The sequence below is a fragment of the Mustela erminea genome, chromosome 3, assembly GCF_009829155.1.
Source record: "Mustela erminea isolate mMusErm1 chromosome 3, mMusErm1.Pri, whole genome shotgun sequence".
NCBI classification, from domain to species: Eukaryota; Metazoa; Chordata; class Mammalia; order Carnivora; family Mustelidae; genus Mustela; species Mustela erminea.
The window spans coordinates 31009388-31024725 of NC_045616.1; the positions used below are offsets into that span (position 1 = coordinate 31009388).

General features: G+C 39.2%; 1 protein-coding gene across 12 annotated transcripts in view; it reads right to left on the reverse strand.

Annotated features, from left to right (window-relative positions):
• Positions 1-4612: 4612 nt before the first annotated feature.
• Positions 4613-15338, reverse strand: part of APC (APC regulator of WNT signaling pathway) — a 338974-nt gene continuing 328248 nt past the window's right edge. For all 12 annotated transcript variants that reach the window (XM_032335545.1, XM_032335546.1, XM_032335540.1 and 9 more), the window contains 2 exons: positions 14304-14518; positions 4613-11838 (listed from right to left, as the gene is read on the reverse strand). In XM_032335545.1, coding sequence (XP_032191436.1) covers positions 5262-11838; positions 14304-14518 — 6792 coding nt within the window. In that variant the 3' untranslated portion in view covers positions 4613-5261. The remainder of the gene's footprint in view (positions 11839-14303; positions 14519-15338) is intronic.

The following is a 15338-nucleotide window of genomic DNA, read 5'->3' on the forward strand; positions in this document are numbered from 1 at the left end:
GATGGTGTCCGATGGTTCTGGCCTTTCGGGGAAACAAGGGGAAAATCGTTACTGAAGCAGTCTCACAGATGGTTGGGTATCTTTTCTGCTGTTTGGTTTCCAAGAATGATTTTTCTAGCCCTCATACAGATCCCAAGAGCTACCTAATATTCTTTAAATGATTATCTTATCTTTTTTTTTTTTTAAAGATTTTATTTATTTATTTGTCAGACAGAGATCACAAGTAGGCAGAGAGGCAGGCAGAGAGAGAGGAAGGGAAGCAGACTCCCCGCTGAGCAGAGAGCCTGATGTGGGGCTCGATCCCAGAACCCTGGGATCATGACCTGAGCCGAAGGCAGAGGCTTTAACCCACTGAGCCACCCAGGCCCCCCGATTATCTTATCTTTAAGAGGTCTTTTAACAGCTGTAAGAATCCTGCATCATACAACTATTTCAGATAAATTAAATGTTAGTTTAGCTGGTTTCAAAATTCTTAGGTAATATTTCCATTCCTTTCCAAATACTGCACACATTGTTCCATTGTTGTTGTTATTATTTTTGTTTTTTTTCCTTTTTGGCATTTAGTATTGCAGATAAATCTGATCCCAACCTTTTTTTTTTTTTTTTTTTTGGTAGGCAGCCTATTCCTCCCTCCCCATAGATGTTTTAAGAAAGTGCTGTTTTTGAAATTAAAAAACTAAGGTGGGTCTAAATGTGGTTTTCTCTTACTTCAAGTTAACTCAGCCTAATGGTACAAGATGTTTCAGTTCCAGCACTCAATCACCAACAAGAAATTTCCTTTGTGACTTTTATTTCAAGTTGATTGACTCTGTCTTTTTTTTTTTTTTTTTTTTTAAGCAAGGAAAGTCTTTGGTCACTAGCTAGTTGATGATGAGTCTCTCTTCGGTTGAGTATCCACTGTTGGTGCAAACAGCCATGGTCAGGGGAAAAGACTGGGTACATGGTTCAGCGACCAGCAGTGGGCCCAAGTGTTTAGAATCCAATAGGTAGTGTGGATGGGCCAGGTAATGCTTGGCCTTATCATCAAGAGTTATTTTTAACTAATGCTGCTTTATATTCAATGGTTACCTTCACCAGTTTACACTATGTTGAATATTTTTAATTAGAAGAAGTAACAATCACATAATTTAGGAAAGTAATGGAATATTAATTGAATAGTCACAAATGTAGAGAAAGAATTATCCTGAATATCAGAGAAAAGAAAGTGTATTTAGCACCAAGAACAATATAATACACATAGAACATACAGGTTGAAAGAAGCATCAATGGCCTAACAAAAACCAGGATATAGTTTTATAGACCACAGAACAGTTAAGAGAATGGCAGGAAAATGACCTGGTGTTACAGGAGTTAAAGTCCATAGTTTTTAACACTACATAGTATTTTAAGGTCAGCATAGTATGAGGGAATTAGAAGTTAAAAAATAATTTATATACTCTATTTCAGCCACCATGACTTTCTAAAAATTATTTGGTAAATTTTGATGATCTGACTACTCACATATTCTTCACCTCTTGGTAATTTCCTTTTTGCATTTCTAGCACGGTTTTTTCCTATTTTAGATACAAAGCAACTATGTAATAATATGAATTCAGATATAGTGCAACTGGTTCTCATCCTCAGCAAGTGTCATCTTCACTTAAATTTGTGGTAACATGGTCTTTGTTTTATGGAAAAAATATCTTGACTTAAGTACTATTTGTTCCAGCTGGACTTAATCTTTCATTTTATTATTCCCCTCTCATTAACCTTCCTTTTACTACCCACGTAATTTGGAAAGTTTGTTCTTAAATACCAATCTGTTATTTGTTAATCACTCCTACTGTATATTAGCAAATCGGGCACATTTTCCTCTGAAATAATTCTGAGGACAGAATTATTAGTCTTTCTGATATCTTCTGATGGTCTCTTCTGATCTTACTGCAGATCCAGATTAGGGATTTGCTGAACTTTGCCTTTTCAAAAACTGTTCCAAAGGGAACACGAGCCAATCTCTCAAAAAGTCATTGTTTTTAGATTTCATGTCTGCTAAATTTGTCCACTATTGGGAGTTGAGATGGATGGGCTCTTATCGGATTGTATAGCTTTGTATTTGTGCCTAAAGTAGGGGACAGTTTGTTGGAATACTTTGTCAGATTAAAAGGCCTGGGTTGAGAGGAAGAGCTATGACCTAAGGCAATCACTCAAGGAGCTTCATTATAACTTAGGGCAATCAATCTCCAAGTGTGCTTCTCAGACAGACCAGCAGCATCAAGCATCATCTGAGAATTTGTTAGAACTGCGAATTCTTGGGCCCTACTTAGAATCAGAAACTTTGGGGATTGGCCCAGCTATGTCTTAATAAGCACTTCTGGTGACCCAAATCCAATCTAATTTGGAAACCACTGCTTTGCTACAGTCTAAAGCTAGATAAGAGCACTGCCTCTTAACAGGTATCATGACTAATTCCCAACACTGGGCTCAGTATACGATTTTCAACAAGCATAAACTGGGAATATTTGGCCTATAAGTTATGACAGCACCCTGTGGACTTCTAAAAGTAGAAATGAAATTTGCCCCTTTCCTAATTCAGAGCTATTTTAACAGAAGAGTCTCATACAACAACTTTTTCCTCAATGGGCAATGTAGACTGACTTGACATTCTCATAGGAGGCGTTGCCTACAGTAATTCCTGAGTTTTCTGGTGTGTGGAAGGCACCCTCTTTTCATTTCCAGCCTTGATAGTGGGTTTTTTTTTTTCCCTTCCTTGGAAAAAGGCAGTTTTATTCTAGTTGACTAACACCCCATCTCTTTCCATAAAAGTACCTGAAAGTGCTCATAATAACTGGCAAGCAGTAATTCAGAAAAACAGAAAATCAGGACCAAAAGAGGAAAGAAATACAACCTATATGCCCACGTATTACTGTTAGAGAAAGCAGCCTTTGAGAAAAAGATACTATTCTTATTCACAAATGATTTCATTCAGATAAAATGACAAAAATTTAAGTGTTGATATATTCCATCTCTGATATGAGGAATTTGACAGGGGGGTTTGAGGGGTAGGGAAGGAAAAAAATGAAACAAGATGGGATCAGGAGGAGACAAATTATGAGACTCTTAATCTCAAAAAACAAATTTAGGGTTGGTGGGGAAGGGAGAGGGTGGTTGGGTTATGGACATTGGGGAGGGTATAGGATATGGTGAGTGCTGTGAAATGTGTAAGCTTGACAATTCACAGACCTGAACCCCTGGGGCAAATAATACATTTTATGTTAATAAAAACAATTAATAAAAAAGAAAAACATGTTGATATATTCCAAAGATCAGTAAATTGAGGTGTTTGCAAAGTCGCACAGTGGAAAGAATATGGGCTTTGGAATATTTACTGGCATTGATAAACACAGGTAAGGGGTAGATAGCCACGTGTGATTTCAAGGGCATCAAACAGATATGCGTACTCCTTCTCAATCCTTTTTCCCAGAGCCCCATTGTATCTAAGCATCTTTTCCCTTCCCTAAATGCAGAGCACATGAATTTTATCATTAAAAGTAGTTTCTTTTATTCAACAAATATGTGAGCATTTATCATTCTCACCCTCTCATCATTTAGGACAAATTCTGGGAAGATACATTAATCTACCTGTTAATATGTGTATCGGTTTATCTTTCTTTCCTTCCTTCAAGGAGGAGCTCCCTGCTCTGAGAGGAAGGGGGCACTTGAACATGTACCTCTCAACTCTACCCACCCAAAACAAAGTTTTCCTTAACGGGCAGGGGCTTTAAATAGGCTTTTGAATATCTTAATAGTATTAAATCTACCTTCGAAGTTCCACGTGATTTGCATTTTCTGAGCATGGCAAAATGCTGATTACAACTGGCTGATGGAATTTTGCCCTAACATACAGGGTGATAAAATTTGTTCACTCCGGATCTAGTAGCAACAGAGGGTAGATGAAGGGACAAGACAGTTAACATTCCAAGACAGGCTTGGAAGAGACTACTTACACCTAGCAATAATCAATTAATTTTTCAAGTAGAGCATTCTATTAAGAAAAAGGAAATATTCTACATGGGCCTATTTTGTTCAACGTCCAGTCCTGTGCTAGGTAGTTCACATTGCTATTACATGAATTTGTTTTAAATCAACTCCAATGGAGTAAGAAAAAATATTAAACATCGGAGTTTCTAAGCTAATCTCACTTAAGAAATATAAGTTTCAGGAATGGTTAAGTGCCAATGCATGGAATGGTTAAATGCCAACAGTTCGCTTCAATTGTTTTTATTACAGTAAGAGGAATTTTACTCTGAATGCATAGAATTTGAAGAAAAAATTTATATAAGTTTTTAAAAGAGGCCTTTTTGAAAATTATTAATACAAACGTGAAATAAGACCCTTCAAACAAATACCAATTTCAGTAATAGTTTACATACAGCAATAATTTATTCTGAAATGTTCATTTAGTTTCTGTTGAGACACGATCCATGTCTCATTAATAAAAGAGCAGCCATCTCACCTCAAATACCAGAATATACAACAAGTTACAGCATAGCAAAATTCTATCTACTTTCAGATAAAATCTAGTTCAGGTAAAATAGTTTCATTCAATGTTTTACGGTTACACAGATTTTTTGTTTTTTTTTTTTTTGTTTTGAGCACAAAATAGTGTAAATTGTTACACCATAGCTATCTATATGCACATAATGTGACCACAGTACTGTTAATCATTACTTCTGAAATTGAACCATCAGTTTCATTCATGCAGTAAAGCAAAGCAGGCTGGGTAAACTTGTTCATTGGGAACCATATTACTGTGAATTTCACAGCCACATGATTAATTATGATGTTAGATGGACTCACAAGGACTAAAACAGAATGGTTTTTTGCATAAATACCAATTTCTCCCTGATGTAAGTTTAGTCAGTTTGTAATCTAGAAATGATTGAGAACAGCAATATATCATATCCTCTACCTGTAGTGTTCATTATTTTAAGACAAGCAATAATTAAAGGATGGTTGGATGGGATGCTACTTAAATACATGTAAAACATACTGTACAAATAAACTTGGCTTTACCATTTTCTTCCTAACTATCAAGAGTGCCTCCCAAAATATGACCAGTGAAGACAAAGTATACTATCAAATATGGCTTCCAGAACAAAAACTCTCTAACAATCAAACCTATTTACACAATTTTTCAGTCTTAAAGTTTCATTTGAAACAAAATTTCTACATAGCAGTTGTAATTAACACATAATTTTCTGAGTTTCATCATTCCAGCTCTTTTACACAGATGTCACAAGGTAAGACCCAGAATGGCGCTTAGGACTTTGAGTTCCACTGGATTCTGTGCTGTCAGTTTTTGAATCTCGTTTCTTCGTGTTGTTATTCACTGGCGTCGGGATCTGAGACGGCCGGGCTGAAGTGCTATCTGCGCTGCTTTTCCTAGGGCTCGGATTGTAATTGAAAGGAGTCACTCTGGCAGCCACAGTCCCACTAGGTGAACTGTGCTTGCTCGAGCTGCTAGAACTGAATGGTGTACGCTCAGCAACAGAGCTCTCATTTGTCTCTGTTGCAGGGACAGGATTACTTTGTCCCGGTTTTGCCTCAGTTCCTTTTTGGTCTGGGGCATCTACCTGAATAAAGGAGTTCAGGCGGTTTTCCAAACCCATGGTGCGTACGGGAGCACTGCCATTACCCACATTTTGCTTTCCCTGATTATCTTTTGCATCTTTAGCGTTTGGATTTCCCTTTTCTGAAACAGTGTCAATCACAGGGGGAGTATTTCCTGTTGGAGATCTTCCGGATCTAGGGTTGTTAATGGGACAGTCCTCAATTCTCACCCAAACATCCTCTGTTTTAGAAACAGCAGGTGCCATTTGATAAATTAGAGTCTTTGATTCAGCACCATTTGCAGCACCTGAGGAAGTGGTCTGAGAGGTACTATTTGTGGGAGAAATCTCACTTTCTTTTATTTTTCTCCATGTTCCTTTTGTGGATACTTGGTTTTCTTTAGTTTGTTTGGTTCCTGAAATTGAGTTCACATGTTTTTCATCCTCACTTTTTGCTTTTTCACTGGACTCTGATGAAGCAGAAAGAATTGAGGATGAACTTCCAGTTCTTCTCCAAGTGCTTACTCGAGGAAGGGATGATGAATGCTTGCTGTGCTCACGTTTCCAGGTTCCTGATCTATTAATCGGAAGTCGAGAAGGACTTTCAGAATGGGAGCGTGCTATATCATGGCGCTTTGCTGGTCTTCCATCATTATACTCTATGGTGGGACTGAGATTAGGAGGGAGTTTTCGCCATCCACCAGACTGGACAGACGAATGTGTGGACAGAGACATATCAGGAAGGGAAGGACTTAAAACTGGAGTCTGTGCTTGGGACCTAGTGGGAGAATCTGGTCTAGAAGATGGAGAAAGAGATTCAAATGAAGCAGACTCCTCCAGTTTTCTCCTTAGGGTTGGGCTTGGAGCTTCTTTGATGAAAGTTGACTGACGTACTAATACGGGTCTCTCTGACCTATCAGATTCACTTCCACTTGACTTTGTTGAAGACATTCGAGAAAGTTCCACCTTTTTATTGGATCCATTGCTATTATTCATCTGGTTTAGTCCTTTGGAGGCAGACTCACTTCTTGGGATACTACTGCCATTCTTGGATAAACCCGTTTGTTTGGTAAGGTTCTGTTGGCTCATCTGTCTGCCTGGAGAGGTATAAGACATCTTCCCAGAACCTGAGGATTTAGTTGAAGCAGTACTAGGGGATGAAGTCCTTGGCAACTGAGATAATTTGTTAGGAGGACTTATTCCATTTCTACCAGGAGAAATTGAGTTTCGCCCTGGAGACTGCATAGGTCTACTTAATGGTTGTTGGGCAGGTCTTGAAGGAGTGGAATCTCTAGATCCTGATCTAGAAGGCCCTTTATTTGCCACAGCTGGTTGGGATGTCTGCCTGGTTACAGGGCTTAATTCTGACTTCACTGATGGCTTGGCTCCTCTAGGAGAAGTGGTGGCTGTCTGACCTTCGCTAGGGCTTTTGGAGGCTGGAGTCTTAAGAGGTGGGCCTTTCTTAGAAACCGGACTTGTGCTTGAAGAGCTATTTCGAACTCCTGGAATATGAATCATTGTCCTGCCTCTAGAGATGGAAGGCATGTTTGCTTGAAGGGACTGTTTCATTTGGTTTGAAATCTCCGAATTAGATCGAACTTTTCCAGTAAGTAAACTTTTATAAACTTTTTTCCCTCCTTTGATTCCTTTATTTTCAGATTCTATCTTTTTAGTTTCCAATGTGCTCTTCTCCCCAGGTTTTAGAATTCGTGGGCCCTTATTACTTGTAAAGGGTTTTTCCTCTTGATCAGGTGTAAGATGAAATGGTGATCCCAGAGAGATTCCTGATTTCAGTGAAAGGATGGAATCTGAGTCAGATGAAGCTTGTCTAGATAAACAGGCAGCAGCAGCAGCTTGATGTAAACTACTTACTATGGAATTTGCACCTTCCTGAATAGCTTTCCAATCAAAATTTTCTGAATCTGGGGATAAACCATGTTCTGAATCTGGTCTCTGTATATCTTTCAAATCGAGTGTCAAATCTTCTGCTAATATGCCACTCATATTTCTGGGGCTATGCTTTTCATTATCACCCTTGAGTCTTGAAGGCTTTTTCTTTTTTGGCATTGCAGAACTTATACATTCTTGCAACAGGTCGTCTTCAGAATCAATACTAAGAGAACTGAGGGAACTGTTTCTCGAGAAACAAACAGGGGTATCTTCAACGTGAAATGATTTAGGAGCGTAACCTGATGCCTGAGGTTTACTTGGTTCTCCCTGTGAGTTAGGGGGCTCTGTCTCTTTGATAGGTTCATTTTCTTTGTTATTGTTGTTTTCTTGATCAATGTCACTAAGGGAACTTAGAGAGGAGTTTCGAGAAAAGCACACTGGTGTATTTTCAATAGCAAAGTTTTGTAATTTTTCGTCAGTTGCTGCCCCTCTGTCTGGTATGTCTTTGGATGATTGTGGAAAAGTGGACTGCTTCTGCAGCAAGGGTTTAGACTGACCTCGATTTATTGGATGTTTTGTAACAGCCTGTGTCTTATTAGCTGACTGTTGGTTAGTGGTTAGTTCTGTGTGGCTGGTAACTTTAGCTTCTGATTCCTTATTTTCTTTCCCCTTTCTTAATTCAGCCTTTTCTCTGGAAAGGTCAACATCATCATCATCAAAATCTAGAGAACTCAAAGAATCATTTCGTGAAAAACAGTATGGAGTTCCTTCAATAGGTGTGTAGTGATGAGGTGAATCAAAAGTAAAACTTCCTCTGACTCGATCTTCGTTATTTGGTAGCTTATCATTGAAGTCCTTGGAATTATTTTTCAAGTTCTGTTTCTTTGACTCTTTGTTGTCTGAGAAAGTTCTTTCAGCATTTAAATTATTTTTTGAGTCTGCATTTTTTCTTACACGTGTCCTATACTCAGTATTTTGTGGTATAGGTTTTACTGGTGAAGTAGGTTTCTTTTTCTTACCATCTAATTGATTTTTATTAGCTCCAGATGAAGACATAGATGCTTGCTGGACTTGGTCCATTATCTTTTTCACACGGAAGGGCTTGTGACTTTTTCCTTTGGGCATAGCAGAATTAATGCATTCTGCAAGAATATCACCTTCTTCTGTTTTACTATCATCCAGTTCAGGTATTGTTACAGATGGGGTTTTTCCTCTTTGAGCCTCATCTGTACTTCTGCCTTCTGTAGGAATGGTATCTCGTTTTTCGAATTCACTGGACTGTGCCCCCGGTCTAACCCCTTCCCCAGCAGCTAACTCATTTGGAGGAGATTCTATCGTTAGATCACTTAAAGACGTAGCTGTAGAAAAGTTTATAGGTGTCCCTTCTACACAATATACCCGTGGCATATCATCTCCTGGTGTAAAACTAACATGCTTTTGTGCTTGTAACCTGTTTTGTGATGGAAGAAGTTTGTACACAGGAAGTTGACTTGGTTTCCTTGCCACAGGGGGAGGTAATTTTGAAGCAGTTTGGGCCGGTTTTTTGGCTTTGCGTGAAGATTTTGTTGGCATGGCAGAAATAATACATTCTTCTAGTATTTCAATATCATCATCATCTGAGTCATCTAAGAGGTCTTTTTCAGAGTCGGTAGGTTTTTCCGTCTCTTTTTCCTGGTTTTCATTTGCTTCTTCAGGCTGCTCAGATTCAGTTTCATTCCCATTGTCATTTTCCTGAACTGGAGGCATTATTCTTAATTCCACATCTTTCTGTATAAATGGCTCATCGAGGCTCAGAGCACTCAGGCTAGAGGAACAAGAAAATCCATCTGGAGTACTTTCTGTGGCAAAATGTAACAGAGTGTCAGCATCTGGAAGAACCTGGACTCTCTGTACGGCAGCGTTTACAGCAGCTTGCTTAGGCCCACTCTCCCTCTTTTCCACAGCAGGGGCTTTGTTTTTAGGCACCTCTCGCTTGGTCTGAACTGTCTGAGGTGGAGGGGGAGGGGTCTTACTTCTGCTTGGTGGCATGGTTTGTCCGGGGCTATCTGGAAGGTCACTGGGGCTTATAATGCCACTTACCATTCCACTGCAGGGTTCACTCTGAACAGAGCTGGCAATCGAACGACTCTCAAAGCTATCGAGCGAACTGACTGAGGTACATCGGCTAAACATGAGTGGAGTCTCCTGAACATAGTGCTCTGGTGGACTTTTAGGTGTCTGAGCACCACTTTTTGATGGAGATTTGGCCCCTGAAGAAAATTCAACAGCTTTGTGCCGGGTTGATTCTGCAGGTAAACCAGAAGCCTGAAGTCTGCTGGATTTGGTTCGAATATGCTGTGACACGGTTGTAACTTCACTCACAGAATCTTCTGTTGTTCTGGTCCCACTGTTTTCTTTGATTTCTGCTATTTGTAGAGTATTAGCAGAATCTGTTTCCTGGGTTGCCTGATCACATCCTATTTCATCTTCAGCTGATGACAAAGATGATAATGAACTGCAGCGTGAAAAACAAATTGGGGTATCCTCTACACAGTAAGTCTGTATTGTTTCTTGGTTGATGGAGGGAACTTTGCAGGAGGTGGCTTTGGGGGTCTGACCATTTCTGCTTTGTGCTGAACTTGGGTGGTGCTGATTCTGCCTCTTGGCATTAGATGAAGGTGTGGATGTATTCTCACTGCTTGAAGAGATGTGTTCAGTTTTAGTGCTCTGTCCAGATGGATTCTTTGAGAATGAAAATGGTGGTTTCTGGGAAGAAGGAATGTCTGTGGCATATTTTAAACTATAATCAATAGGCTGATCCACATGATGTTTTTCTTCGTTGTATTTTATGCTATAATTTGTTGGTCTTTCTTCTTCCTCATGCTGCTCTTCCTCGGAGTAACGTTCACTATAGTTGGTTGGCTTATCATCTTCATAGTCATCTTCCTGACACAAAGACTGGTTTACATTTTGATTAATTCCATGATTAGAACCTACTCGATTTGTTTCTGAACCACTGGCTCCTCTTGACCTATATGGGGAAACACATTCCTGCTGTCCAAAATGTGGCTGGAACTTGAGATGTTTATCATCAGTGCTCTCGGTATATACGGGGTAAGTTGTGCTTTGACTTCTTGATTGTCTCTGCTCACTTTGTTTTATTTCATCTTCTATTATATGTTTGGGTCTTGCCCATCTTTCATTCTGTGAAGGGCTTTGCCTTCCAGAGTTCAGCTGCTCATCTGAATATTTAAGACTATAATTTATTGGTGTATCTAGCTCTCCGTCATTGTCATCCATGTGATTTGCGCTATGTATTTTATGGGCCAGGTCAGCTGGATATTGACCATAGCTGCAAAATTTACTTTCATCGTCTTCAGAATAGGATTCAATGGAAGGCTTCATCTGACCTCTTTTACCATAACCATCACTACTACTGACACTGTTTAAACTATCATTTGAAGATCTCTTATATTCCAAGTTAGCATAAGTCACAGGACATGTCCTATTTGAACCTTCTGACTTACTGAAGCTGTAAGTGTTTGCATGTGTGTGGGCAGTAGAGCCTCTTCTTAGTGCATTCCTCTCATCTGTCCCACAATGTAACTCGGTGGTAGACCCAGAACTTCTGTCTTCCTGGGAGGTGTGAATGGCTGATACTTCTTCCATGACTTTGGCAATCTGGGCTGCAGTGGTGGAAATCTGCAAACCTCGCTTTGAAGAAGTGCCTGAATTTTCTGTTGCTGGGTGGTAGTTGCCTAGGCTGATTCCTCGTTCTCTCTCTAAACTTCTATCTTTTTCAGAACGAGAACTCTCCAAACTTCCTCTTGAGGAAGAAGAGCTAGGCAACACTGTGGTATTTAAATATGGTGAAAGGACAGTCATATTTCCAGTATTAAAATTGTCTGACCTATTATCATCATGTCGATTGGTGTCAAAAACATAGTCACTATAGAGACTTTGCTTGTGTCGTTGCTTATTACGATGAGATGCCTTGGGACTTAAATTGTCAATATTGTCAAAAGTTTCTGATAAATGCTGAGCATCTAATTCTGCTTCTAGGGCTTTTTGTTTTCTGACATGAAGAGACGGCAAGCTTGAACCAGGAGACATAATATTGGCATCCTTATACTTTGCAGGTCTGTTTGCCATGAGATTCCTTAAAGCTGCAGCGCTTCCCATAGCAATCATTTTGTGCTTTGAATGTATGAGGTTTTTGAGCATGCTGACTGCCCCCATGTCCCATAATGCTTCTTGGTCTTTAGGATTTCTTGCTGAGAGATTCCACAAGGTTCCACATGCATTACTGACTATTGTCAAACTGTGAGATTTCAAGTGTTGTAATAAGGTTTGCAGGCAGTTGTTCTCTCTTAGGATTTGCCTGAAATAAAGTAAGAGATCCCAAAATTAAAGTAACAATCTCCTTATTGTAACAACAAATAAAAGGTTAGAAAACAAATTTAAATCTAAAGATAACTACCAAAACTTATTAATAGGCATAATAAAACTGCCCCAAATTATACTATAAATTTCAGGCATTTTACATCTCCTTTTGTTCCTACTTCATTTAGTGTTTACTGTTTAAAAATACTCATCTGTCAGACTAAAAGAAGTAAAAGTGTTGACTTTAATCTGTTCTGCATTTCCTATTCTGACCCAATAGCTGCTGCTTCTACTTCCTTTTTTTTTTTTAAGATTTTATTTATTTATTTGGCAGAAGAGAGAGGACAAGCAGGGGGAGCAGCAGGCTCTCTGCTCTGCAGAGAATATGTGGGGATCGATCCCCAGACTCTGGGATCATGACCTGAGGCAAAAGCAGACGCTTAATGGACTGAACCACCCAGGTGGCCCTGACCCCATAGCTTTTAAAATTTTTCCTGGGGTACCTGGATGGCTCAGTAAGTTGAGCATCCAACTCTTGATTTCAGCTCAGGTCGTGATCTCAAGGTCTTGGGATAGAGCCTATGTCAGGCTCCCCACTCAGTGGGGAGTCTGCTCGAGGATTCTCCCTCTCTCTCCCTTTCCCGTCCCATCACATGCTCTCTTTAATTCCTGAGCAGAAACACTTGCTTTATCTACATGGTGACAGAGTTCCTCAATGAATGTATTATAAAATCTTATCCTGAACAGGGACTTTGTGGTAACTTAATCTATAGATGGGTTCCACAATGTTAACTACAAAAAATCTTGGAAGAGGTAGAAAAATCGATCAATCAGTCTTTACAGGGAGCACACTGTAAGCGCCTAGACTGGCAAAGTGACTTTTTAGAATAACCTTTATCCTCCTGGATTGATTTTGTGATAATGCTATCCCTCTTAGAAGTGTGCTCTGTCAAACTGTGTGTGGAGTTATTACTTCTAGTGAAAGGTTTCGAAAATTTAAAGGTTAACTATAAAAACAAGGGTTGAGAGTTAGCATAATGAACTTTGGGACTTGAAAGAGCAACAGCTTGTTTAATGCATGGTAAACCTAATTTTAATGATAGCACATTCAACTTTAGAGGTCTTTAAAACTGTCTGGCAAGGGTGTACAATGAGCTTTAATGTGACAATCTTCTCTGAGCAGTCCAGCAGACACCTGAGCGCTTACTGAGTTTAAGAGGTCTTCTTTGCATAGCAGAGAGGGCTCTAAAGGTTCACATTCTTTACAAGTTCTGTTACTAGAAGTACCTTATGGGGTTTCTGAAAATGAGAAGCAATACTGGATAAAATATAAAAAAACAAGCTGTGAAAGGATGCATATGTATCTATTTTTTGAGAGTGGGAGGAGGGAAGGGGGAGAGAAAGAATCCGAAGCAGGCTCCACACACAACATGGAGTCCAACGAGGGGCTCAACCTCGTGACCCTGAAATGATGAACTGAGCCAAAATCAAGTCAGATGCTTAACCAAATGAGCCAACCAGGCACCCCAAGATATCCCTATTTTTGCTGACAAAATCCAGAGCCTAAGTTATGAAAATTTATGCCTTGTAAATGAGATGCTTTCTTAGGTTTCATAGCCCTAGATGAAAGGCTGTTGGCTAAATAATATTATTGATAATAAGACACCATTAAAAAAATGTGAACCATTGGGGGTGTGTGGGTGTCTCGGTTCAGTTAAACGTCTGACTCCTGATTTCAACTCAGGTCATGATCTCAGGTCCTGGGAGCAAACCCCGTCCTCGGCTCCACACTTGGCAGGAAGTCTGCTTGAGAGTCTCTTCTCACCCATCCCTCCCCCAGCTCACTCTCTCAAACAAACAAACAAATAAATAAATAAATAATTGAACTACTGGATTCTCTGGAACATATCCACAGATTTTGATCTTTATAAATGTTTCGTTCCCTTATGCCATACTAACAATGGGATTTTGTTCTCTGCAGTATTTGTGTCTTTAATTTTTTCCCCTTCATATGGGTTATACCTCTTGATCATCATTTGTTTGCCTCTACACATCTTCATACTATAAACTTTTATTAGAATAAATATACTAATGAGTTAGGAACTAATAGTTATCTTTTCACTGTAATCTAATTTAGTTTAGCACTTGCACAATTACACAAAATACTGCTTACAAGAGATTCTTTTTGAGGGTATGAATTCTACACGAATTCATTTATTTTTTTTTAAAAGATTTTATTTATTTATTTGACAGAGAGAGATCACAAGTAGATGGAGAGAGAGGAAGGCAGAGAGAGAGAGCTCTCTCTCTGCTGAGCAGAGAGCCCGATATGGGACTTGATCCCGGGACCCTGAGATCGTGACCTGAGCCAAAGGCAGCGGCTTAACCCACTGAGCCACCCAGGCGCCCAACACGAATTCATTTAAAAGTAATATAAAAATGCCTGTGTAATATAAAATTTACCTGTGGTCCTCATTTGTAGCTATCAAGCTGGACACGTTCCGTAGTATCCCACCTCCACTTTCAATAATGGCTAACGTATTTGCCTGGCTTCGGTAAGTGAGAGTGCCGACCAGAAATGCTAGCGCACCATCTACAGCACATATGTCAGCTTTATTCTCAGTGCAGTGTGCAGACAAGTTCCATAAGGCACTCAATACGCTTTTGAGGGTTGATTCCTATTAAGAAACAGAACATGTGTCATCTAATTAGAGTTGGAATATGCCTCTTACAATTTCTATGTTTACTTCTATTGAGTAGGTTGTTATTGTCATTACTTATCTCCCCTGCTGCTTATTGTCATTACTTATCTCCTCTGCTGCTCACCCCTCAAAGGCAAAGTATGGGCACTCTCCATTTAGAAAAACTGATAAAATACCAACTGGAACTTAAGCAGTGATATCCCCATAGCTCAAGCAGAACACAATACTTAACTAATGACCTTTTTGAACTTTATTCTAAGTGCTTAGAAGTACACACGTATCGAGAGCTTGTAGAAGAATATGAAACAGAACTGATGTGCATTCTGAAAAGAATACTTGCATGGTAATAGAAACCAGAAAAAAAAACCCAAGAACACCAAACCCCTCTATATGCTGATATGAAGGATCTCTAAGACATATTATTAAATAAAAAGAGCAAGTTGCAGAGCAGGATGTACGAATATTCTGTTTGTATAAAAAGCACACATATATACTTATAAGTGGTTGATTCAAAGGTAACAATATAATTTGTTAAAAAATAAGCATACTGAAAAAACTCCAATTTCTTAAAACTCCCAAAGAAACAAGGTTAATTCCCAAAACCAGAACTTCCTTGGTATATAACATCATAGCAAACTGTAATTGCTGCAAGAACAAAACACTGAGTATATAATTCAGGATATTTGGTTAAAACTTGCCATAATCCTGATGTCAGTTTTTCTTCCTACTAAAATCAACTAGGGAACAAACATTCATTAAAAATCTACTCTGTGTCCATCACAATTACAGGCACTCC